Source organism: Callionymus lyra, chromosome 4 (genome assembly GCF_982586985.1).
Source record: "Callionymus lyra chromosome 4, fCalLyr1.hap1.1, whole genome shotgun sequence".
NCBI classification, from domain to species: domain Eukaryota; kingdom Metazoa; phylum Chordata; class Actinopteri; order Syngnathiformes; family Callionymidae; genus Callionymus; species Callionymus lyra.
The window spans coordinates 32,692,897-32,715,958 of record NC_141821.1 but is presented as its reverse complement, the minus strand read 5'-3'; the positions used below and the strand labels follow the sequence as shown (position 1 = coordinate 32,715,958).

Genomic DNA, 23,062 nt, shown 5'->3' with positions numbered 1-23,062 from the left:
GGTAACTGTGAACGCGCCGGCAATGACTAGAGTCTGATGGGAGATGTAGTACTATATCTCCCTTAGACCTGAATAAAGAGAAGACATGCCACTCATTAGCGACTACATCACCCAGAGTTCCGCAGTTTTCCTATACTCGGCTTCAATGCGTCTTAAAATGTTGTTTAGTGACTTTTTGACGTCTATTCTTCAGGCGTAGATTCAGTTTTGAGATTTTTTTTACTGTCTAAATCGCGGAATTTAGTCACATAAAGAGGTTTAACTGGGGATTAACTACAATGGAATTCCCGGGTCGAGATCGTCACCTTTTCAGGTGGAAAAAAACAAGCACGAGAAAAACGAAAGCAGATAAGGTGATTTAATAGCAATCGTTAAATTATTTTTGTATGTTTAACCAGTCTTTTTCTATAGTTTTGAACCATGTATATCTTTCAGTATTGTATTTTAATAAGGAACATGAAAACTATTCTCATAGCATACACAATACCAACTTGGATGTGAACTGTTCATATGAGCTGTAAAAAGATATGCAGGGAGATTTACTTTCAGCCACAAAGATGATAATGTGATGGTTGTAGGCAGAGAAGGCGAGAGAAAAGTGAAGCACACAGAATTGTCCTCAGGCCTCAACGCAGTCAGCCTCAACTAATATTTTTATTAAATGAAAAAAGAATGGCTTAGACTCATAGCTATAGGCTCTGATTTTTTAATCTGAAATTGAACACAGTTTGCCCTTTTATATTGTGTGCATTATCTTTTTCATAATGGCAGCACGACAAACTGACACATACACACACACACAAACATATATTTGTTTTGCCCAGTGTCTAAATGAAAAGCATAACTTTATTGTGCCCTAAGACACACGGTTGTATAACTAAAACACTGTTTTGTTGTTATCTCCCGTTGTGTTGAACCTCCTATTGTGTTTTTTTTCAAAATCAACATTTTCTCTCATTTACAGACAAATGAAAAGAAACCTGCTGTGAGTCAGTGGGCGAAGGTAAAGAGACTACTGTCTACCAGAAACAATTATTTTAATAGTGTTAATGTATAAAAATGCCTCACAAAAATGTAATGAAAAGAATGTGAGTGGTTTCCTGCTTCTCAGTGCCTTGTGTTTCTTGAGCTTTTCTAGAAGTGACAGTGAAGTTGCTTTTGTATTCCTGTTGTTACAAAGTGTGTGATCTTGTTTCTTCTTAAAATAGACATGGGCTAACACGCCGCCCGTCACAGCCTTTAATGCTAGTCCTCCTCAGCAGGTAGAAAAGATGTCTGTGATGGCACTGTCTGAAGTCTCAAAGCCCAACAGTCTGAACTGTGATAACAGCCACCTAAGTGTGGAGCTCCACAGCAGCCAGCAGTTGTCAGATCATGACCAGGCGTACACCGAGGGTGAGTCAGCACTCCGGAGCATATCGTTTAGCTTCATATTGATCTTTCTTTCTTTTTTTTTAAACAACTGCTCAGCAACATCAAGATGAGTGATAATAAAACGCTCTCATCCTGCAGCCCAGGCCCTTTTATGCGATTGGCTGAGCAGCAAGATGCAACTGGAGCTGGAGTCGAACGAGGAAGACGACCCAGATGAACCGACAGAGGCGATGAAACGGGGCAGATGTGGTAACTATTTATAAGACTCACTATGGAAAGAGATTAGGATCAGTTTTCGACATTCCTACTCAGACTCTTTAAACGGCCATTAAACCCTTCACACATCAATACAGACCTTAAAGTCTTAGTGTTATAATTATGCATGAATTCACTGGCCAATCATTCATCAGCCTTGTCTTCATTATAGCATGTGGGTCCTTGTTTCCAACTTTCGGGGTCTCCATTGGCTTAAGATTAAAAGTGTGCAGAAATTGTTAAAATTGTAGTTATAAGTAAGTAAGTAAGTATATCTGACCAGCCTATTCTTACCTAGTTCGTTGCTGCCTCTTCTTAGTGGACCAGTTCATCATTTGAAGACACAATATTAAGAGGAGTTTCTTTATAATTGAGATGTAGATTATTTTCTTTTAAATAATTGAATTTAATAATTTCTACATTGAAAATTTGTTTTCATTAAAAAATTAATCCAATCTTTTTTTTAAATGTTGTGAACGGTTGTATTTATTTAAAATAATTGTATTAAAAAAGTGATTATTTTCAAAATGAAAAACGTTTTTCTAAATCTTACTAATTATTTTTTGTTAATTTATATATAGCGCTTTAAATTCAATACAGAAAGGCTGGTACAATAGTGTCACCAGACAACACCAAAAGAGCTGCTCGATCTAACTTGCAGCCAATCCTGTGTAACTGTCATATCAATATGTCAAAACAAATCCAACCTTAATATATTGAAATTCAATCTTCTGATGGCACTGATATACTTCCATAGTAACACTTCTTCTTCTACTTAGGTGTTTCCAAACAGGGCATCGACGACCAAGTGCGCACTTATGGTGATTTCCTACAGGAGCTGATGGAGCAGGAAGTGTTGGATTGTGGGATGACTGATGAACTGGCTCTTGGCTTTGGTCAAACGAGGAGAAAATTACGTAATCCTGCGCTCTCCATGGAGGCCCGCCACCTGCAGGTAGCGTGTGTCTTAACACCTAATCACAGGTGTTGATGACGGTACCTGACATTCAATCAACGGTGGGTTCGGGCTTCGCTCAATTTGCTGCTGATTGCGGATGAAGGTGCAGGAGAACCGGGCGCGGCGGGAGGTCGAGAGGCGGCAGCGGCAGAAGACGAGGGCGTTACAGCAGGTGGCCATGGAGGAGATGAAGAGACAGAGCAGGGTGGAGGCGGTGAAGAGGAAACAGGAAGCTCTCAGGGAGGAGGAGATGGTGCAGAACGAGATGGTGAAACTGCGACGACAGATGCAGGAGAAGAAAGACCAGGAGCAGCTGCGCCGACAGAGGTAACCAAGAAAACAAATTAATCCTACATGAGTGAATTAGTTTTTTGCTCAAATTGAGTTTTACCTTCAATTTATTGGAAAATAAATGTGACGGCTGCTTATCCTGTTTAGAATAGGTCATCGCGATCATTTGAAAGTCGCAGAAAGGATTTCGGGGCCAGGATTTTATACCATTAAAAATGTCACTGTTGAATGTTTTTCATGTTGTACCAGCAAACATGGTGCAAATGTGAGCAAAAATATCCATGTATGTACGAGACAACCCCATGTTGTCTCCCTGGGCTTGGGTTTCTTCTGGATACTCACGCCCTAAACATGCCAAGGATAATAGATTTTTCCCATTGAAAAAATATTATTAATACAAACCCTTGGAGGATTAACATGTTTTGTAAGAGTATTTTATGAATAAAAAAAAAAGATCCTTCCATGCCGTTGGGCCAGGAAGAAATGGCTTATTGTCAATTCAGGGTGAAGTGTTATCCAACTTTTGTTAAAGGGCATCATTGGTTCACCGTCTGTTCCCTGGTGACGCCCGTCTCAAGACGAACGTTCGTCAAGTAATGCACTGAACCTCCACTTGCTCTTCGGACCTTCAACCCAAGTTTTCCCAGATAAGAATATGAAGTTAAACATCATCTTGTGGTTTTACAGATAAATTACAATAACTTTATAGCTTCACTACACTCTGGTCTTATTAATGATGAAATTTTGTCAAAAGTTCTAGATCGTGCAAACTTTTTCTTCCCCTATTTCTGGAGTTTGTTGTTTGTGTGTAATTCCTGTTGTTGGAAAAAAAGAAGATCTGTGTGATGTAAGAAGAGATATGTGTTCGCAGAGAAAGAGTGGAAGGTCAGGGGTCATCCAAAAGCCTCCAGCAAGCTTTTCTTACGGCTCCAGCAGAATCAGATTTAGAGAACGTGCGTAAAGAAGAGAAGGTCGAGTTCATGATTCACATGATGCACCTCAAGGTCAGTGTGGTTTTTGTGGGAGAACATGTTGAGAGCGCATCATCATTCGAGGATGTTTGACAGTGTTTGCAGAGGCATTTCTCGAGTTGGCACTCGGTAGTTCTGGACCTCAGGATAAACGTGGGGAAGGCAGAAGCTCTGTTTAGCTGGAGGAGGCAGCTGCGAGTCTGGAAAGTGTGGCGGGAAGCGCTGTGGTCGCTGAAGCAAAAACGTGAAGTGGCGAAAACAGAAGAAGAGCTCCGTGGTAAGCACAGGCAAGTATCGATTTCTACTCTTGTAAAGCAGATTCACATTCAAACAAAGCCTCAGTTCTTTTTCTGCCACAGAGTGTTTTCATACTGTTATCACTCCATCACTCAGGAGCAGGAAATAACTTTTCAATGAAGCCATTCAAAGAGCCAAAAACTGCTTTTTTAAAGAGAAGTTAACTTGGGAAAATGATGTGACAACACGATCATGAGCTTTTTAATCTATTGTTTTTAAACTATTGTAACAGTTTATTTTCATGTCTTAACAAGAAGGATCTGTCTCGACTGCAATTAATACAAAACTCTGCAGCGAGAATTCTGACCTGCTCAAGTAGAAGAACTCACATTTCTCCGATCCTTAAAACTCTTCACTGGCTGCCAGTTTCATTCAGGATAATTTCAAATGTATGGTTCTTACTTTCAGAGCTATTCATGGTCAGGCTCCTCCTTACGTCAGTGATCTGATCCAGCTCAGGTCTGAGGTCTGTGGATCAGAATCTACTGATGGTTCCTCGCAAACGGTTCAGGACCAGAGGAGATAAATCCTTCCAGGCTGTTTTGGAATGAGCTTTATTTCCCTCTGTGTTTGATTCCTTCAAGAAACATCTTAAGACCTTTTTATTTTAGCAGGCTTTTCCCTTGATTTTCTGGAACTCCTGCTCATGTGTCTTGGCCTTTAAAAGCATATATTTTAACCATGTATTGTTGTTAATTGTTCAATCGCTTTGTGACCCCGGTCTAGAAAGGCGCTTTACAAATAACCTTTACTTACTTACTAACTTACAAAACTTTAAGTGGATAAATGAGAAATGAAACAAGCAAAGCCAACTTAGAAAAATAAAATGACAAATTTTGCAGGGTAAAAATATTTTCTTGGAATTTGTATTTATGCATTATACACTCGACTAATGCATATTGGATTTATTATATATGGTTTTGCTATTCGACACTTTTGAGCTCACAAGGACTGTCTGCGTTTGAGTGAAATTGCCAATCCATGATCCAAAAATAAAATGAAAAGAAAACGATAAAAATGGTGGACGTCCTTAAAAAACATATAAAATGTTTTGTTGTTTGGGTGTTTTGATTTTAATCTAGTCAAGTTTGGTATTTTTGAATATAAAAACTCTGATTTTAGAAACATGAGTGAACAAGCATCTGCCAACAAATGGTGAGCGCTTTAAAAGTTGAAGAGCAATACCTATTTTGATATCTAAAAAAGAGAAAGTGACTACCTGAGGTTCACTGCATTTATAAAATAAAGAAAGAAATAATGAGAAAACTGTCAGATATGTTTTGTTTTATTAGTTAAGCACTGGCTTTACAGAAACCTGAATTAGTCTGTGTATACAGTTGACTTATCACCTGACCTGAACTAACATCAATATCGTTTGTCATATTAAAAACATCTGTCATAATGATAAATATTCAAGTAAAACAAGATAAAATAACAAATAAAGAATTGATACCGACTGGTGACATTTCTAGAGAACCATGTAAAGCTAAGATTGTAGAAAGTATTATTTTTACATTGTTTTCTCACTAGACAAAGCAAGCTAGCTGAAGGAAGTGACCGCAGACGGTTGCTACGACGACATCTTCAGGAGTGGCATCAGTGGTGTCGGACGCAGAGGGACAAGCGGGAACTTCTGGCTCAGCAGCAGGAGACCCGGAGCAAGATGGCGGCTTTAATGACTGCGGCAACAACCGGCAAACTGAAGGGGACGGAAAACCACGAGTTTGTGCCGAAGAGGAGAGTTGAAGGTTGGCAACACCTGGAGTTCGTAGAGAAGGTGAGATATAGTTCTTGATTTACATTTTGCTCGTTTGAAGAATGTCACTATTGCAAGGTTAAACTTCCGTTCTGAGTTCGGAGTTCCATACTAAAGAGGTGTGTGTGTGTGTGCACGGGTTTGTCACCTGGGAGAGCCGTTTTCTGAGACAGGTGTTCACCGCTCTCTGTGACGAATGGTCTCAGAAGTACTGAGGACCATGGGAAGCATAGAAAATGTGCACATGATGGACCAAGAAGAAAAATGGAAGCAGTATGTAAGAGACCCAAGACATGGTGGAGCACAAGTATGAGCGTCTGGTGAATTTCAAATAACGATGGACGCTGAAGGAACGTTTCCAGGTGTGATGGAGAAACGTGATAGAGCACCATCACAAAGTTGTTTATATGCACTGACTTCCATACAAAGGAGCTCTTCGCTGTCAAGGACGTGGTTGGGAGTTTCAGTCCCTTAACAACCGTACAAACTGTTTTTAAGATCATTACATCATTCGTCATGATTGACTGTAGGTGAGGATGAAACTTAGTAAGTTATGTCTCAAACTTCTTGTGGTACTTCCGTCGAATGCTACCTCTGCTTCAGCAACTCTATGATATTGAGACGGCAGCAAATAAAATATAATCCTCCTGAGAGAGTTGGTATTTGGTTTTATGTTTACACAGGTCCTACTTCTATATGCCATTTAAATGTAACTTTGATTGATCGATGCAGCTTTATTTTTCCCACATTCGGGAAGGTTGGGTCGTCACAGCAGTTCACAAGGTTAAATATACATATTCATGATATTAAGAGATTCAGTACACATATTCAAAATAACAACAACAGTAATACAATAAATAATAATAGAAACATTAATACAGATAAATAAAACAATCATAATGGTAATGGGATAATACATTTAAAAAAACATTCAGAAATTTAACTCAATATTAAATAAAAATAATGATATATTCAGTATATCAACAACAATAAACTGTAGTACACACTCCAGAAGTACAAAAATGAGGGCAGGGAGTTATTAACACTCATTAAAACATTATACATTTTTATTTAATAATAAGCAGTGAGCAGGAAGGAGCGGCGATGTCTGCATCACGTACAACAAGATAAGGATTCAAATTGTTTTATTAAATTTGTGAACTCTAAGTTATTAACGTAGGATAAAGGAAAAAGTAATTAAGTTGCAGTTCCTCAAGTTCACGTTGTAGAATAGACAACAGAGGGATTCACTGCAGATAAAATGTTGAAATGAAACCTCTGATATCCACTATAAAACAGATTTGAAGCACTATAACATTGAATTCTGAATGAAAAACTAGTGAAGCTATAGTTATATTATATTAGGATTTTATTACATTCTTTCCTCTTCCTCAATATAATTGACTCATCAATCACAAGGTCGGGGCTTTCAGCTGAAGCAGAATCCAGCTTTTAAAGTCAGATACAGAAAGGAATGCTGGTGTTAATATAGAAGCTTGAGCATGAGGGTGGAAGGAGAGAGGAACAGAGGCTTGACACCAGACTCACTCTGAGACCATGTAGTGTGATTTCATTCAAACCATCATCCTCATATAGTCCTCCTAGAGTAATTCAGTGTGTGCCCCACAGGAAGAGCTCCACACATTTGATGCTGGATGGGGTTCCGTAGCAAGGCCTCTTCAATCACAGCCGGCACGCCGGCGTGATCCACGACCTGCTGCTGAGCAGCGGAGAGCCGGGCGACACACGGCAGCCAGATGTCACGTGACGGGGGGGACCATGGGCGCCGAGTTCAAGCACAGAAACTCCGGCCAGCAGCAGATCATCGTCCAGCAGAGGAAACTTCTCAGGGAACAGCAGGAGCAGATCAAAAAGCTAACAGCGCAGCAGAGCACGAGCCACTCCCAGCAGTTTACCTTCCTAAGCACTTCCAGGAGGAAAGTCAGCAAATCTGAGCAATGGTAGGTTCACTGACCCTCAGAGAGTTGGATCAGAGTATTTAAAAAGTGCTTTGTTTTCAAGTTTTATCACACAGAAACCACTACACAGACACCGCCTTGCAGGCTCATCACAATTGAGTCGGTGTATTTGAGGTTTAAGTCCCTCAGCTCAAAATATAGATAGTTTTTTTGCTTTAATTGCCTCTGCCAAGGAGATTATTTTCTTAACTATCACAGTTAAGAAAATATGTCTGTCATGTCGCAAAATAATTAAAATGGAAGATAGAAGGTAGTGAAGTAAAATCTTTTTAAGCACACGTTTATAGCGGGACAAGGATGATTCAGTCCCATCTTCCGTCACTGGTGCGAATAATATGGAAGTTATACATCAACAAGTGTCTCAGCAGATGTAGTCTAATGGTCCTTAAAAGAGTTGATTTAAATCACAGAATTCATATACAGTAAACAGTGCTTTATAATTGTTTATTCCCAAAATGAACATAACATTGGTCGTAAGTATGCTGTTGTTTAAATTCACTATTTACATCAAAGAATAAACACAAATAAATACAATTCTACTGCAGATAAGATCTTGTGGTGTCAACCAACACAAACTTATCATTCCTAAACCCTGAATTATCAATATTTAGTCATGTTTTATCTTTTTTTTTTCTCCTGTATTCAGACACACTTGATTTTCTTTGCTTTGAAGAATTAATTGATTTCAGAGCACTTGCTTCAAAACTGAATATGTTTCTTGAGATAAGGCTATGACACGATGGGAAGAATCTTGTTTATTGCGGGAAATGTCATTTTACACGCTGGTGTGTCCAGTGTTTGTGTATTTTTGGCAGGGACATGAAGTTATTGTTACGATCAGCACTTGTATATCTGAAAGCAATGGCCTGCGAAACCAAAGCTTGGATATGGATTATGTCAAGAAAATCTAGTTTGTTCATGGAAGTATTTGCCTTTAAAAAGCTGTGAAAATAAGTATTGCAATATATGCGCATATCTGCGCAAAGATTCTATTAGGAATTACATGCCAGGATTGGGCCAGTTTGATGCCAACATTAAGCTAACAAACATGTTAGCTTGATGCTTATTCCAACCTGCTGAATATGACATAACAACCACTGCCTGAATTCTTTCTTAAAAAAAAGGCCTTGCTACTTCTGCCATATTCTCTTTAACATGAATTGAGTGACATTTTCTCTCTTTATCCATTGTTTATTTATAATTCTAACTGACAATCACACCACAGATGAAGCAGGTGTGACACCAGGTCACATTTCTACAAAATCCAATTGCTAACTGACCAGTTTGTTTCGTTAATTCATGTCAATTAATACAGTTCTTCTTTGAACATTTGCAGGCCACAGAGAGAAAATGTGGAAACTGTCAATCTGTGTGACGCTTCGGAGCTAGCTGTCGCGCCGCGGCCTTGCTCTCAACCCGTCCTCACAGGTCAGCCTCTGTTTATATAAATGCACGTTTGTTTATGTCCTCTGACCTTGTCTCATAATGTCCCTCCTTTATCAAGGTCATACCATGTTAACCACGTGCCAAATGTGGCCTGATAAGTCGCTTTTATGCTGTTGACAAGATATTGAATTTGCTAATAAAAACATTTTGTCACGATGTTTAGTTACCTGCAGTGTGTTTAGTGGCTATATTCAGTTTAAGTTGAAATATTTATGACCCTGCACTTGAATTGTCAATCAAAAGCCATGGAGAAGCGTTCACATGAGCGAGCTGAGAGAAGGAGAGCGATCGACGAGCTCAGGAGAAAGAAAGAAGACGAGAAACTGGTGAGAAATGATCAGCTCAATGATATCAAACATTAATGTTTTAGCGTCAGGTCCTGCTTTATTCTACAATTTGGACCAATCCGACATAAGTTAGTGTCTTCTATAAAAGATTGTTTAGCATCGTTTGTTTCTCAATATATTCAAGGTGCCCCTCAACAACTATGATGAGGAAATAATTATAATAATAATAATAATAATAATAATAATAATGTCTATTTATTTAGCGCCTTTCTAGACCAGGGTCACAATGAGCATTAATAATTGTCAGTAAGCTTGAAATTCAAGCACTCTTAAAAAAGTCAGTAAAGTCCTTGAGCAACAACCTCTGATCTGAGGTTAGAAGAAAGTAAAAACAGCTACAACAAAAAAAGTAATGGCAAATAAGAATATATTATGTGAACCGTTTCTTTTTTTTTTTTGAACACTCTGGTCTGAATGTCTCAATCACTCCCAGCACTTTAGCGATCCAGATCTGATGATTAACAACCGACTTTGAGGTCACAAACCTTCAACTTCCATGATAAATCTTACTAAATGCTCAATCTGGGTGATGCTATTTCCCATTTTCCACAAAATGCATTAGACACATTGTCTCGTCACCCGTCCGGTGACGTCTTTGTGTCATCGGGGAGTCGTGAAGAATGTGCATTGCAGATAAATGTTCCCTCCCTGAGGTCTTTGTAAACACTTTTCTTTTTGCCTCTTTGTTTGGGATGTCTCATTTATATTCAGAGAAAATGCTCTAACTCTACTTATGAGTCTATCAGTCACTCATTCCGCAATGCTATACAATAAACTCCCACACATTAGAATGCATATTCAGACACTCAAAAAGAAACTGCAGACGCACACAGTTGACTGCTTCTTACCGGGCTGACAGAGATTTCACATGGACTCACACGGAATAAAAAACATCTTCTGACGTTCAGAATCCTGACCAAGTCGACTCAAGTTGGAGCTAAGTTTGCTGTGTAGATGGTCTCTAATGTGGCTCTCACTTTGATGGTGTTCAGTGAGGCTTGAAATAAATAATGGTCAGTCAGTTTTACTTCGAACTTTCCTGCATCTTGAATGTTGTGTGAAACCGACCCTCCCAAAATGTCTTGTTATTCTGACAGTTTCAAACTTCAAATGTTGTTAACAATTGATTCAATATTATATCATAGTTCTACACTTAAAATCCATTTTTAGCCACGATGATAACCTTCAACCTTTTCAATGACTGATAAGTTCAATTTTTAGCAGCTAAGAAACATACTTAAATGACCAATAAATGATTTAATTATTTATATTTTACCTCCCAGCTGTTAAGACTGATATATATATTAAGTTACATACATTATATTGTGTTATTATGACTTACAAATTACAAATATGTAATATTTTAATAAAAAATACTTCTTAATTACAGAAAGCATCTAAAAAAAAATTCTGACTTTCAGGGTAATGAGGGAATAATTAAATTACTTTCCAGAATATTTGTAGCCTTCTTTTCTTAGAGATTTTGAAATATACTTCAAATTTATAATTGTGTCTACTAATCATTTGTGGTTTATATTAAAACATCAATCGAATTTAATAATTGAATTAAAGTTTTTCTTTAATTGGACCCATTTTAGTCTTTTTCCAATTAATTATATACAAAATAACTTCATAAAAACTTCCACTATATAAAGTTTGATACCTCTCCAGCAAATATGTCTTTATTCTTTCAAGCCTACTTCGGGTCGATATAAACTTTCTGTCGCATTGATTGTCGTCTGCAATCCATCTGTCCCTCTGTCTGTATTTGGCATCGAAAACATATACGATGCAAAAATCCAGTTTACAAAACAGATTTCATCTCCAAAGTTTCTTCGAGCAGACTTTGAAGTTTGTCCTGATTGTTGTTGGACGTTGCAGGCTAAGATGAAAGAAGAGGAAGAGCAGAAGCTGAAAGAGAAAGAAATGGAACGCTGCAAAGAAGCTGAAAGAAGGAGGGAGGAGAAAAGGCTGGAGAAAATGGTGAGATGTTTACATTTCGTATAGACTGAGCTGAATTGGTGATTTTTATGTTGTGCTGTTGAAGAGAGAAGAGGAAAAAGAGCGACAAGTGCTGAGGCAGCAGGAACTCCTGAGAGTGGCGAACCAACACTATCTGAGAACACTCTTGCTACGACGAGGCCTGTCGCCGTGGAAACGTCTCATTCAGATTAAGAAGGCAAAAACACGGGTGAGCTATACGAGCATGCAACACATGTAAACACCAGGAGCCGTCAATATTGGCCTTGGGAAAGAACTTGTCGCGAAAGGTTTTTTATCCGAGGAAGTTTCTTTGGCCATCTGTCAGTCAGAATCTTAACATAAGGTCAATTGAGCATCTGGGCTGGAGCTCTCTGAAACAAGGTGATGACATAGAGCCTTTGTTTTACTCGTTTTGACTAGTGTACGGGTTTAGTAAAGGTTTCAGAAAACTTGACCATAATAAATGTGCATAACAGACTAACATTATATATAAATACACCTTTCAGACAGTAACAAGACAGATAGAAAATTATTAAAAACTAATTTTCTATCCGTGTCCGGTATAAAATGCCTCTTTAACCATTGTTTGGTTGATGATCACTGACATCTTTGCTCGATTGGTCAAAGATTCGGAGTAACGTTGTTGATATGCTGGATGAAGTGAATCCATGGCACTGTAATGTTGTCATTTTTACACCGTGGTTCCTTGACCCATTGCTGAGCAGCTTTAGTGGTGTCCGAGTGATTTGTGTGTGAAGGATCCTCACTGCAGGTCATTGCTGTGTGGCTGTTATCATTTATATTTAGCTCTTTACCCACAGACATGTCAGACACTCTCAAGTGAACTGGTGTTGCTGTTGTTCACCTGCTCTGGATTAATATCAGTTGTTCCTGACATCTTCTTTAGGTTCCTGCAATAATACACTTGAAGGCTTTCTATTGTTTTCTGTAAGAAATGTGTCTGCTTTTATGTTTTCCCCGTCTATTGTGTTGATGGGTTATGTGAGGAGATTTCAATAATAGATTTTCTTTTGGCTGATGATGGCTCACTCTCAGAAGTGTCTCTTCACTTTTGAAGAAACGGGATTGAATACACACTTGTGACGTAAGAACAATTGCACAGTTTTCTTCTTATACTTTTTTTTTTAATCTATTGCAAACATCTCTTTTCTTCGCATCTCTTTTCATCCCACATCCGTTTGTGTTGGCTTTGTTAATTTGCTAGAACAGCGTTCAGCAATTCAAAAGTGGCGACATTATAGATAATAGGAGTGATAAAAACGGTTTAACATTTAAAACCCTATGAGGGGGTTTGTCCTCTTCAGTTTGTGTTCTCTAACAGAGGCCTGGGAGCTTAAAGGTCCTGAGCAGTATCTTGTTTATAGGACAGCACTCCTCTGGAGAGAGATTCCTGATGTCTCTCCAAGGATCTGTTGGCGCCACTTCTTCAGTGTGGGGGTCACTGCTCCAAGTGCTCCAATGACCACCGGCACCACTGTTGCCTTCACCTGCCAGGCTTTCTCTAACTCTTATTTGATACCATGTTATTTTGTCTTCCTTTCACTCATGTTCCTTTTATCCTCTTTCCTCTTTCCTCTATGATTGTCGGTCCGTATCTGGGAGTGGCAAAGAATTGACTTGTCATTCTCCATCACTTTAGGAGGTGCTTTCCATCTTGACATTGGGTCTCTTTGCACAGCCTTCATCTGGGATTTTTTCCTGAAAAGTAAGATCTGATCCTCTCATTATGGTTCCCCCTCTAACAGTCTCCATTGTCTGAGTCATTCACTAAAGACTTAATAATTTGGTGATATCTTCCTGACATAAGGGTCATCATAGCTCAAATGGTAGAGTGGTTGCCTGCAGTCCAAGAGTTTGTGGCATTGTGTCCCTGAGCAAGACATTTGCCCTGATTGCCCCCATGTGCCTACTCCATATCAGTATGTGTGAATAGCTGACGAAGCGCTTTGTGAACCTGGTGTAGAAAGGCTCTATGCAAATAGACATAACTTGGAATTTTTCATCTTGAATGGTGGCACTTGTGCTTGATTGGGTTTGTCAGCGTCTTTTTTACATCAGTGGCCTGAATTTCCTTCTTTGTTCAGCTTACTATTCCAATATGGTATATGATCAATCATTGGAAGCAGCAAGTTGACCCAAACTTGAGCCGACTCTTTAGGACTTTCCTTGCTTGCATTAGCACCTGTTGCTGCTTTCTTACTGGCCTCTTCGTGTTTGCTATTTGCCTGTGGTACTCTAATGTATTTGAAGTTCTCCTCCACATCGGCCTTCTATAGTCTAATGCCCACCATATGGACAACCATTTTGCCACACTTCTGAAACACATACAACATTTTAATTTCACGGCTGTAGGTCCTGCTAGTGTGGATCAATGTTCCATTTCTCGCTTACTTTGAGTCAGTATTCGTAGCCAGCTTTATTGATTATTTGGCTGAGGGAGTTCAGGCCTATACACTACCAACAGTAGTGGGGACAGAGCATCAAGCATTGAGTAGGCTTTCTTGTAATCAATCCAAGCAGCACTCGGGTGCTCTGTCTGGTTCTGCAGTCTCGGGAGACTGCTTTAACGCATCTTGCAGCATTCCTTTGAGACTCCTTCTTGGATGACGACTTCCTTGATGGCCACAGCGCCTGGTTCAGGAAAATTGTTGTTGACGTATTAGCCACTGTGGATGGTTATGTTATGCTTCTTTTCTCCCATATGTCTCCAGCCCTGATCTCTTTGGTTACGACCTTGACACTGAGAGTACACTGTGGTTGTTTCAATGGAGAATATCCAGTTTATTCACCTGGCTTCTACCACTCTTGTATGGCCAAGTTTTTAGTCTCCAACTATGAAGATCATCTACCTCCCACCTCAGTGGCCTGTTTTGTTTTCCTTCACATTACCCATCTAGTTTCTAAGCATCTTAAGGTTTGTTGTACTGTACATGAACTCTTTGGTCTTAATGATGTTGCAGTGGGTATTTTCTATCAATTGATTTACATGGTATAGGATTTCTGGAGGTACTTCATTTTTCTGGGGCTTGGTACAAAATCTCAAAGTCAATGTTCACTTCCCCTATTGGACCTTTATTACTGGCTCTCCCTTGCTAAAGCGTGTTGTCTGTAGTCCTGATAGCAGCTACAGCTTGTCGATGTTGGAACACTAAGCTACCAGCCAGTGTTGGCTAGTGAGTTTTGAAGTATCCATATATCCCATCCTCTTCATGTAACTCTGTTGGCTAGGGTTTTCGTAGTAGTAGCATTTGAAAAATTAACAATATATTTACAAATATAGCATGTAATGGTAAAGATGAAAATGTACCAATTAATATTATCGAATACTAAATTATCTCATGAGGGCTGAAAAAAAACAACTAACTTTGTCTAATCTGTTTTCAATACTGAGGTTTCATTTGCGTCTCATTTTGTTGGGTTTCGAGTAGATCATTTTCAATCTTAAATGTTTCTGTGACAGGTCATCAATCTGAAAAAAAACATATCCACCATCACACGCTCGAGCCACTCACTGTTTTAGAGACAAATTGTGTTTTCAAGTTTTTCAACACTGTTGTTTAATTTTGGCATTTCCAAAAGCAAATAAAGGCTTCTATGAGCTTGTGTCTTCTCTGTCTCTCTGTGCCAGCTGGCCGACGAGCATCACTTGCTCGGCCTCCTGAGACGTTCCACTCGAGCCTGGCACCAGTCGGCACAAGAGTCCTGCTTGGAGAGAGAAGCCTCCGCCGACCGCCTCCACCAGCACTTCCTCCTCCGGAGCAGCTTACTCTGTTGGAAAACAGTACGTACCTTCACAGCACCAGCTACTCAATCAGAGTTCCGGCAGCACTCGCCGGACACTGACTTTTCCTAATCTCTTCTCCTTGCACTCCATTACCTTCCTCTCTCTGAAAGAGAGAATGTTTCCACTTTGCCCGGCTATCTATTTTACTTGTTTACGTTCCAACCGGACTCAGCACTTCTCCAAACTTTTGATTGTTTTTCAGAGTCGCAGTACAACATGCTAGTTTTTTCAAATATTCATCAACTGAGGACACATTTTCAGCTGAAACATGTTTTCCTGTGATAAAAATGTCCTCAATTTCATGTTCAATGTTATAGGTTTGTTATTTAATTTAAGATTTAAACTCTTCCAATCCAAAATATTAATATTCAAAGAGGACCAACGGTGAATTATTCACTTGATGCAAGTCTGAGTGATTCATGTGCTCGCAGTACAGCGACTGGCAGGCTGTGAAGGAAGAGAGAGCTGCTCGCTTGTATCGGACCAGAACTCTGAGAAGGTTCCTCAAGGCGCTGGCGGACTACATGACAGAGGAGCGACTGCTGGACTGGGACCGCCAGGAAGTGGCCAGGGAGCACAATCGCAGGTTTGCAGCGTTCTGAGCCTCCTTATGTAAAACAAATTAGAATTTTGTGTTGAATTATGTATTAAATTTTACATGTTTTTCACAACATCTTCAATATTGGTTCCAAAAATAATGACGCACCAACAATTTTAGTGTCAATTTGTTGGTGTACATGCCATCAAATATACAAAAATTAAAGATACTCTACTAGTTAGTAGGTTGGTTCAGCTAACCTGCTGCTACACCTTAACATACAGTTTTGCCAAGATTGTGTTTAAGTCACAACTTGTTGTGTAATGGCAATAATCTGGCAGTACCGTTTATTCCGATACTGTAGGAACAATGTAAAAATTGTGTAGTAATTGTACGAGGTAGTAACCTGTTTCTTTTGTTTTGAAACATCTGCTTTAAAAGCTGCTTTACTCGGCCGTATCCTCTCGTACTCAGTTATTATCGAGATCTGCTGGGATTTCCTTGTTTCTATAGCTACAGGGGACATAATGACTGCCAGAAGTTGACATAAAGATGCACAAACACCGTGAATATTTATTTATATTTAAATTATATTCATAATTCCGTGTTACTTTGATGATCCAGCTCGGCTTGTCTATTCTCAGGAATTTCTCTAGAAAGTGCAATAAGAGGAAAGTTACAAGTCCAGACTCTCTTACTCGTTGGGTCATCAGAATTATGTGCTGTTTTCCTCTCCTCTTGTTTGGTCCCACAAGCGAACAGAGGATGTTCAGGTCAGGTTCTGTTGAGAGGTTAATTGATTGAGTCATTTAGTGCCTGTAAAACCTGCACTGCGGCGAGTTTAAAGATTCTCTGCCCCTGAGGGCTCACGAGTTACAGTCACTTCTTCCTTCTTGTACTTTACTTTAAGTCAACCGAAAGACTCGAATCAGAGTCATTTTGTGATGAAAGGAGGTAAAGTTTCAGTGTTCCGTCTGTATGTAATGAATTCATCACTTTAGGTACAACTTCTCTGGTGACTCTACTAAATAGCAGCAACCTGCAGGTGAAATCCCACCGGCAGGCCAGCTGCCACGACCACGAGCCCGCGGTCCAGTCTTGTAAAATCTCATTAGGCACTGTCATCCCAGAGGTCCGAATCATTCACTTCTATATCACTCACTTGTTCTTCCTCCATCTGTTCTGCCACCTGCTCACAGGCGGCTACAGCGGCGAAGTTTGCGGGCCTGGAAGGAACTTCCTTACCTGCAGCACAGAGAGCGAGAGCGGGACAAGCGGCGGGAGAAGCTGGGTCGGAAGGTGTCCGAGGTTCTGCCGAACTTCTGCTCCAGAGTGCCGGAGTGCAAGGAGGAGCAGTGTGTGGACACACACGGCTTGATCCGTGCACACCAATCCTTGACTCAATCAAAGGTCAGCCAAACTTCTCCAGGAGTCTGATCTCAGAGAAAAGTTCTATGAACTGCTGAATGATTGATGTCCATACCTGAAGAGACACGGAGATTTGATGCATCACCAATATCACTTCAAATATATATTTTTGGTTAATGTTATATATTTCTCTCTGGATTGAAAAAAGGATTTTTAAGTGGTTGAGAATGAATAGAACTTGATTAGCATCCAGGGAACAACTGTTAGCCTTGTGGTGCTGAGATCTTATAGTGAGTTTGAATGTGATTTTTGTCTTTTCCCAAGAGTTTTCTCTTTTGCAGAAGTGTTCTCTGTCCTTCTGTCAATGAACACGGTCACCAATGAAAATAAAAGAAAGTGCCTGATGCATGTTGTCTATCTGGGAGTAGTGACACACACTCATGACACTTGTATTGTTGTGTTGTAATTGTGTAGTGATTAAATAAAAATGTGTTTCAATGGGTTGGTTGGTGAGAGAGCCCTGCTTACTGCTATCAAATGATTTGTGTGACATTGATTTGTGTGTTACAATAATGGTGTTGTTACTCGTCACTGAGGCGTGTTGGTGGATTCTAGTGTCTAAATATCCTTGTTGTCAGTCTCAGGGGTAAGTGGCTCATTGTCCTCGGAAGTGAAACGGTTTCAGAATCACTTATATTGTCAATAATGCTTCGTTGTGACTCTGGAAACTAGGGTGAAATAAATCGAAAAGTCACCAGAACCAAAACCTGTGAGTCAGTCGATACAATGCTGCCATCTGGTGGTCAAACAGTTAATCGGGGCTTTCTGATACATTTCAAAATTGTCTAATGTGTTGATTTAAGTGTGTTTTTAAATTGGTCTTGGACCTTTATTGTACTCATCAGTATGTGACCGTTTGTACAAAACTCTCTTCATTTATATATTTTTATTAGTCATACTATATACAGGGAAGAACTTTATAAAGTAATAGGAGTTGGGTTTTCACATTAGTTGTCATTTAGAGGCTGATAACTAAAGAAAATATTAATGAGAATCATAATCGTTGGTTATTCAGTTTTATCATTCTGCTTTGTGTATGTTTTATTTTTTCATGATGTTATTTGGCACATTTTTCATTTTTAATTAAATATTTTTATGTATTCTAGTTTAACTATTTGACTTAACTTTAACTCATTAAAATTTGTGTGTGGCGGACACTTGGACCTGGGGCAGCATCCCATCCATCAGGGTAAGGTAAGGTAGAACTTTATTGATCCCTCAGGAGGATTCCTTCGGGAAATTGTTTATTGTTTTCGGTGAAAACTAGAAAAATATATAAACTTATGAAAATGATGTCACAACACCTTCTGGAGCTTATAATCCATGCATGTGAGTCGTCTTGCTTAGACTATTGTAACAGTTTATTTTCGTGTCTAAACAAAAAGAAGCTGTCTCGCCTGCAGGTGATAAAAACTCTGCAGAGAGAATTCTAACCCGCTCTAGTAGAAGAACTCACATTTCTCCGATCCTTAAAACTCTGCAATGGCTGCCAGTTTCTTTCAGGATCCATTTAAAATTCTGGTTCTTACTTTCGGAGCTATTCATGGTCAGGCTCCTCCTTACATCACTGATCTGATCCAGCCTTACACCCCAGCTCGGGCTCTGAGGTCTGTGGATCAGAATCTACTTATGGTTCCTCACACAAGGTTCAGGACCAGAGGAGAGAAATCCTTCCAGGCTGTTGCTCCTAAGCTTTAGAACGATCTTCCTCTCCCTCTGTGTTTGATGGATCTACTGACTCCTTCAAGAAACATCTTAAGACACTTTTATTTGTGCAGGCTTTTCTTTTCTGGGACTCTTGTGTTTTTCTTATGTGTCTTGGCCTTTTAGAGTATATATTTTAAGTGTGTATTGTTTTTGATTGCTAAAGCGCTTTGTGACCCTGGTCTAGACAGGTGCTTGGAAATAATAATTGGAATGAAGTCCAGCTACACTGTGACTCCTGTTTCCTCACTATTACCAGATTGGTGACCCTGACGTGATCCAATGTGTGTCCTAGTATCTGTCACTCATATGTACATAAACACACACTCATTCAAAATGTAGACATTACTGAACTCCAGTATTTTTAGAGGTGGCAGGTTCAATGGGAGTTGATAATTTGATAACTTTATTTTTAAAAACACCAACAAAAGTAAATACAAATATCTCCTTACGGTGAACAAATGAGAATAATAATTTAAGAGTGTTTATAATGAATTGTAAACTAGATTGTTTAACAATTATTTTAAAATATATTGCAGCTCTTCACACCAAATTTGACGTATACATGTCTTTCTGTTCGTCTGCCATTTTCATGAACTCTGCCCAGTTGCCATAGCAACCTTGAGAGTAAACTCCAGTGTCCACTATCAGACCCCAGCAGGACGTGCGGGCAGTTTTCTCCCTGAGGGCGAGCCGGGCCTCTCGCTCCGTCACGTTGTAGCTAATGTTGACCAGCTGAACCAGCAGCAGGTGGAGCAGACCTCCGGTCACAATGGTGCAGTACCAGGCGCACGTGAAACACAGGGCGGCGCTGTTGAGCACAACGGGTTATCAGGAAATGCGACATCATGTGTATGCTCATCATAAGTGTGATGTATTTCATGCTTTGTGTTTTTGAAGGACTAGACAACACACTTTAGGTGAATAAAAATATAGCGTTGTGTTTACCTGTACTGCTCATAGACTCCGGGGCAGTAGAGCAGGGCTGTGAGGGGGTTCTGTCCAGGACAGACGCTTCTCAGCACCAGACTGATCCCGTACAGGGACGTGGACAGGAAGAGGACCAGCGTGGCCAGGAAGCTGCGGTGATTCCTCTGACCCACGCAGCTATTTATCCTTCTCCAGGCAGAGCGGAGGTGACGCACAAACACAGACAGACCATTGAGACCGCAGGGTTACACTACACACACACACACACATGCAGGGTCACACAGGGGTCACCTCCAGAAATGTTGAGAACACAACAGATTGTGTGAAGAGTGTGACAGGACACGATGAGGTCAGAGAGAAGAGGCAGGAAGAGGGAACGTAATGGAACCCACCAGACGCAGTGGTGGTCCAGACGCAGCACGCAGACGCCGCAGATGCGACAATGACCCGCCCTGGGGGGCCGGACCACCCTGCACACCGAGCACCAGTTCCTTCTGTCATCCGTTGCTTCTGCCCGAGCGCTCACATCTTTCCTCTCGCCGTCCGATGACGGGCTGTAGTAAGTCACCGTGCTGTGGGTCAGATCCTGCTCTGATCTAACGGTCCCTGGTTCCCTTTTGGTGAGAGCCAGGACCAGCAGAGTGAGGAGGACCCCCACTGACACCACGGCCACCTGCACCTGGCTGACCCCTCCTCGAGGACGCACCTCAGTGATGAAGAGGAGGTACATGTAGACGAGGGAGAAGAGCGCCAGGCTGAGGAAGAACAGCGTCCGTCCCTTCTTCCTGTGTGTGAAGTAGTAGTACCACAGCACCAGGCCCGGCAGCGCCGTCAGAACCAGCACACCTAGCAGCACGTGCAGGGCGGCGAGATGGAGCAGAGCTGGGAGGATGACGAGAGGCGGGATGATGGACAGTTCCACTTTCCGAGCCCCGCCCCACAGCCATGGCACTCGGAGTCTGTCTGTCACAACTTCAGCCACTTTTGACAAAGTTTCGGGGTTTTGTGTTTCATTCTTGAACAACCTGGAGAGAGACACACTGGTTATCGGAGTACAAAACAATTATTACGTTTTTATTTGGAGTGTGTACTGGCAAGAATCTGACGATATGATACGTATCACCAAACAAAGATACTACTACTACTGTAGGAACAAGGATATATTTTTAGCATTGTCCCAGTACTTCAATTAGCACCGCAGTATTTACAGACTGCATGACTCTTGACGAAGTCTTAACTAGTTTCATTTGTTTTGAACCAAAAAACATTTCAAACATCTACTGCATCCTCTCGTCCTCAGTCATCAGCGGGATATCACAGCACTTTTTGTTGCAGAGGACGTAATGACTGCTTCCATCTAGTAGCTGGAAGTTTAATTGCGACACAAAAATGAATAAACAATGAATGTTTGCATGTTTTTTTTTTTTACGAAGAAATAATATTATTATACACAGGGGCTGTAGAGCAGGGATGTGATAAATAGTAAGCCATAAAAGAAATGTGATTTAAAAAATAAGATACACACACATACAGTGCTCTTGCATATCGGTACAGTAAAAAAACATTGCAATATTTTCTCACACCCCTACTATGCATACGAGTTCTTTTGATTTGTATGGCTGTTGAAAGAATATGATTCATAATCAGGTTTTTATTTGACATGAATCTTTGTTTAAGACAACTTAACCTTAAAAAATGTAAAAACTATGAAAAGAAAACAAAGATTTAAAATGGAATACCTACAGTATATCACCATCATCTTTAACAGACAGGTTTGCTGGTACAAAAGCTACATGACCTCACCGATCACAGGCCTCGTCCAGGTCCTCACAGTCGCAGCAGCAGGCGCCCACATGGCTGCGCTCCCCTTGTCTATTGAAGTACTCGCAGCAACACAGAACATCCTGGTCGTCCTTCACTCTGGAGCCTCTTTTCTTCATGGCTGAAAGAACAAGAGAAGTCAGGAGGAGCTGCAGACTCAAACGCTGCAGGGCCGACTATGATCGTCCAACTACACATCAGCCCATTTCATCTTCAGATTTTAATCTGCTGGAGCGGATTCAGAAACATTTCCATCACGAAAAGCTCAGAAAACTCACATGACCCGGTTCACATCTGTCACACTTCTGTCAGGATTTAGAGCTCTTACACAAAACCGACCGCGGGTACAAACCCATGACATGCATGATGTGATTAACGTTCAGTGTTTACATGACGAGTTTCAAATCCTGCAGTTCAATAGACATTTGGATGAACCGGTGCATCTGTCTGAGCTTCATCCATCTGAAATCTCTGGTCTACTTCTGACAGAGTTTTGATCACCAGTGAAAGATGAACCTGCCATGACCTCTGGGTGGTGGCAGGACTTTTTATCAACTTTTTCGCTTTAATACGTATATTTTTGGAAACTAACTTTGTGGTGACTAGATACTTAAATGTGGCATCACCGTGTGGAGTTATCTCTGTATTCTAACAGAAATATGGTAGATTTTAACAAGGGTAGGTGCTGTGTTCACAATAACATCCGCCTCTCGCCCCGAGGAGCTGGGACAAGCTCCAGTACCAGGTTAGTTAGCGGAAGCTATTGGATGATAGAAGAAGGCGACTCTACAACATATTTATTTTTGTTATTCTGGCTCGTAATGTTTGTGAAACGCTGAACACGTCGTTCGAATGTATAAATAAAATAGTTTTACTTGAGCATGCGTCGCGTACAGATCAGAAAGTTACGTTTTAACCAGACATACCAACTAACCTGAGTAGCAACATTACCAAGGCGTCTCTGACGTCACTTCCTCATCACAGGCGGAAGTGTCCCCTCAGCGACGCAAACATCCAGGTTACTCCTCCAACCGCCCAGGTAAAGGAAAAGAATGTGAGGCAGTCCCGGGGTTCACGAGTCGTACAACAATCTTAATGTCCAACACGGACATTAAGATTTTCAATTCATGGTTCTGACCAGAGAGACCATAGTTTGAGACGAAAGTTTCCTTGTGACGT

The 23,062-nt window shown here is 40.5% G+C and overlaps 2 protein-coding genes across 3 annotated transcripts; one reads left to right on the top strand and one right to left on the bottom strand.

The window, feature by feature from the left end:
* Positions 1-218: 218 nt before the first annotated feature.
* ccdc191 (coiled-coil domain containing 191) lies at positions 219-17,437 on the top strand. The gene is made up of 17 exons (XM_087790226.1): positions 219-344; positions 965-1,003; positions 1,260-1,395; positions 1,513-1,623; positions 2,409-2,584; positions 2,691-2,914; positions 3,750-3,882; positions 3,946-4,136; positions 5,677-5,923; positions 7,532-7,863; positions 9,218-9,309; positions 9,571-9,653; positions 11,556-11,657; positions 11,722-11,865; positions 15,307-15,459; positions 15,894-16,048; positions 17,200-17,437. Exons 1-17 carry the CDS (start codon positions 279-281, stop codon positions 17,435-17,437), a joined length of 2,622 nt encoding a protein of 873 aa, XP_087646352.1. The 5' UTR covers positions 219-278.
* A 2,088-nt stretch (positions 17,438-19,525) lies between these two features.
* On the bottom strand, positions 19,526-22,871 carry zdhhc23b (zDHHC palmitoyltransferase 23b). 2 transcript variants are annotated; one of them, XM_087789882.1, is made up of 5 exons: positions 22,818-22,871; positions 21,866-22,004; positions 20,455-21,087; positions 20,081-20,248; positions 19,526-19,943 (listed from the first exon to the last, which is right to left on the bottom strand). In XM_087789882.1, exons 2-5 carry the CDS (start codon positions 22,000-22,002, stop codon positions 19,676-19,678), a joined length of 1,206 nt encoding a protein of 401 aa, XP_087646008.1. In that variant the 5' UTR covers positions 22,003-22,004; positions 22,818-22,871; the 3' UTR covers positions 19,526-19,675. The 2 variants fall into 2 exon arrangements, with proteins under 2 accessions (XP_087646008.1, XP_087646009.1); XM_087789883.1 differs by having other exon boundaries at positions 22,810-22,822.
* Positions 22,872-23,062: the final 191 nt, after the last annotated feature.

Excerpts from the sequence above, each read along its gene's own strand:
- zdhhc23b (XM_087789882.1), bottom strand. The coding sequence starts at position 22,002 with ATGAAGAAAAGAGGCTCCAGAGTGAAGGACGACCAGGATGTTCTGTGT. Across the intron at positions 21,088-21,865 it reads CTGGACGAGGCCTGTGATCG|GTTGTTCAAGAATGAAACAC; the intron begins GTGAGGTCATGT and ends GTCTCTCTCCAG. Across the intron at positions 20,249-20,454 it reads CTGGACCACCACTGCGTCTG|GATAAATAGCTGCGTGGGTC; the intron begins GTGGGTTCCATT and ends TGCCTGGAGAAG.
- ccdc191 (XM_087790226.1), top strand. The coding sequence starts at position 279 with ATGGAATTCCCGGGTCGAGATCGTCACCTTTTCAGGTGGAAAAAAACA. Across the intron at positions 1,624-2,408 it reads GATGAAACGGGGCAGATGTG|GTGTTTCCAAACAGGGCATC; the intron begins GTAACTATTTAT and ends TCTTCTACTTAG. Across the intron at positions 5,924-7,531 it reads ACCTGGAGTTCGTAGAGAAG|GAAGAGCTCCACACATTTGA; the intron begins GTGAGATATAGT and ends TGTGCCCCACAG.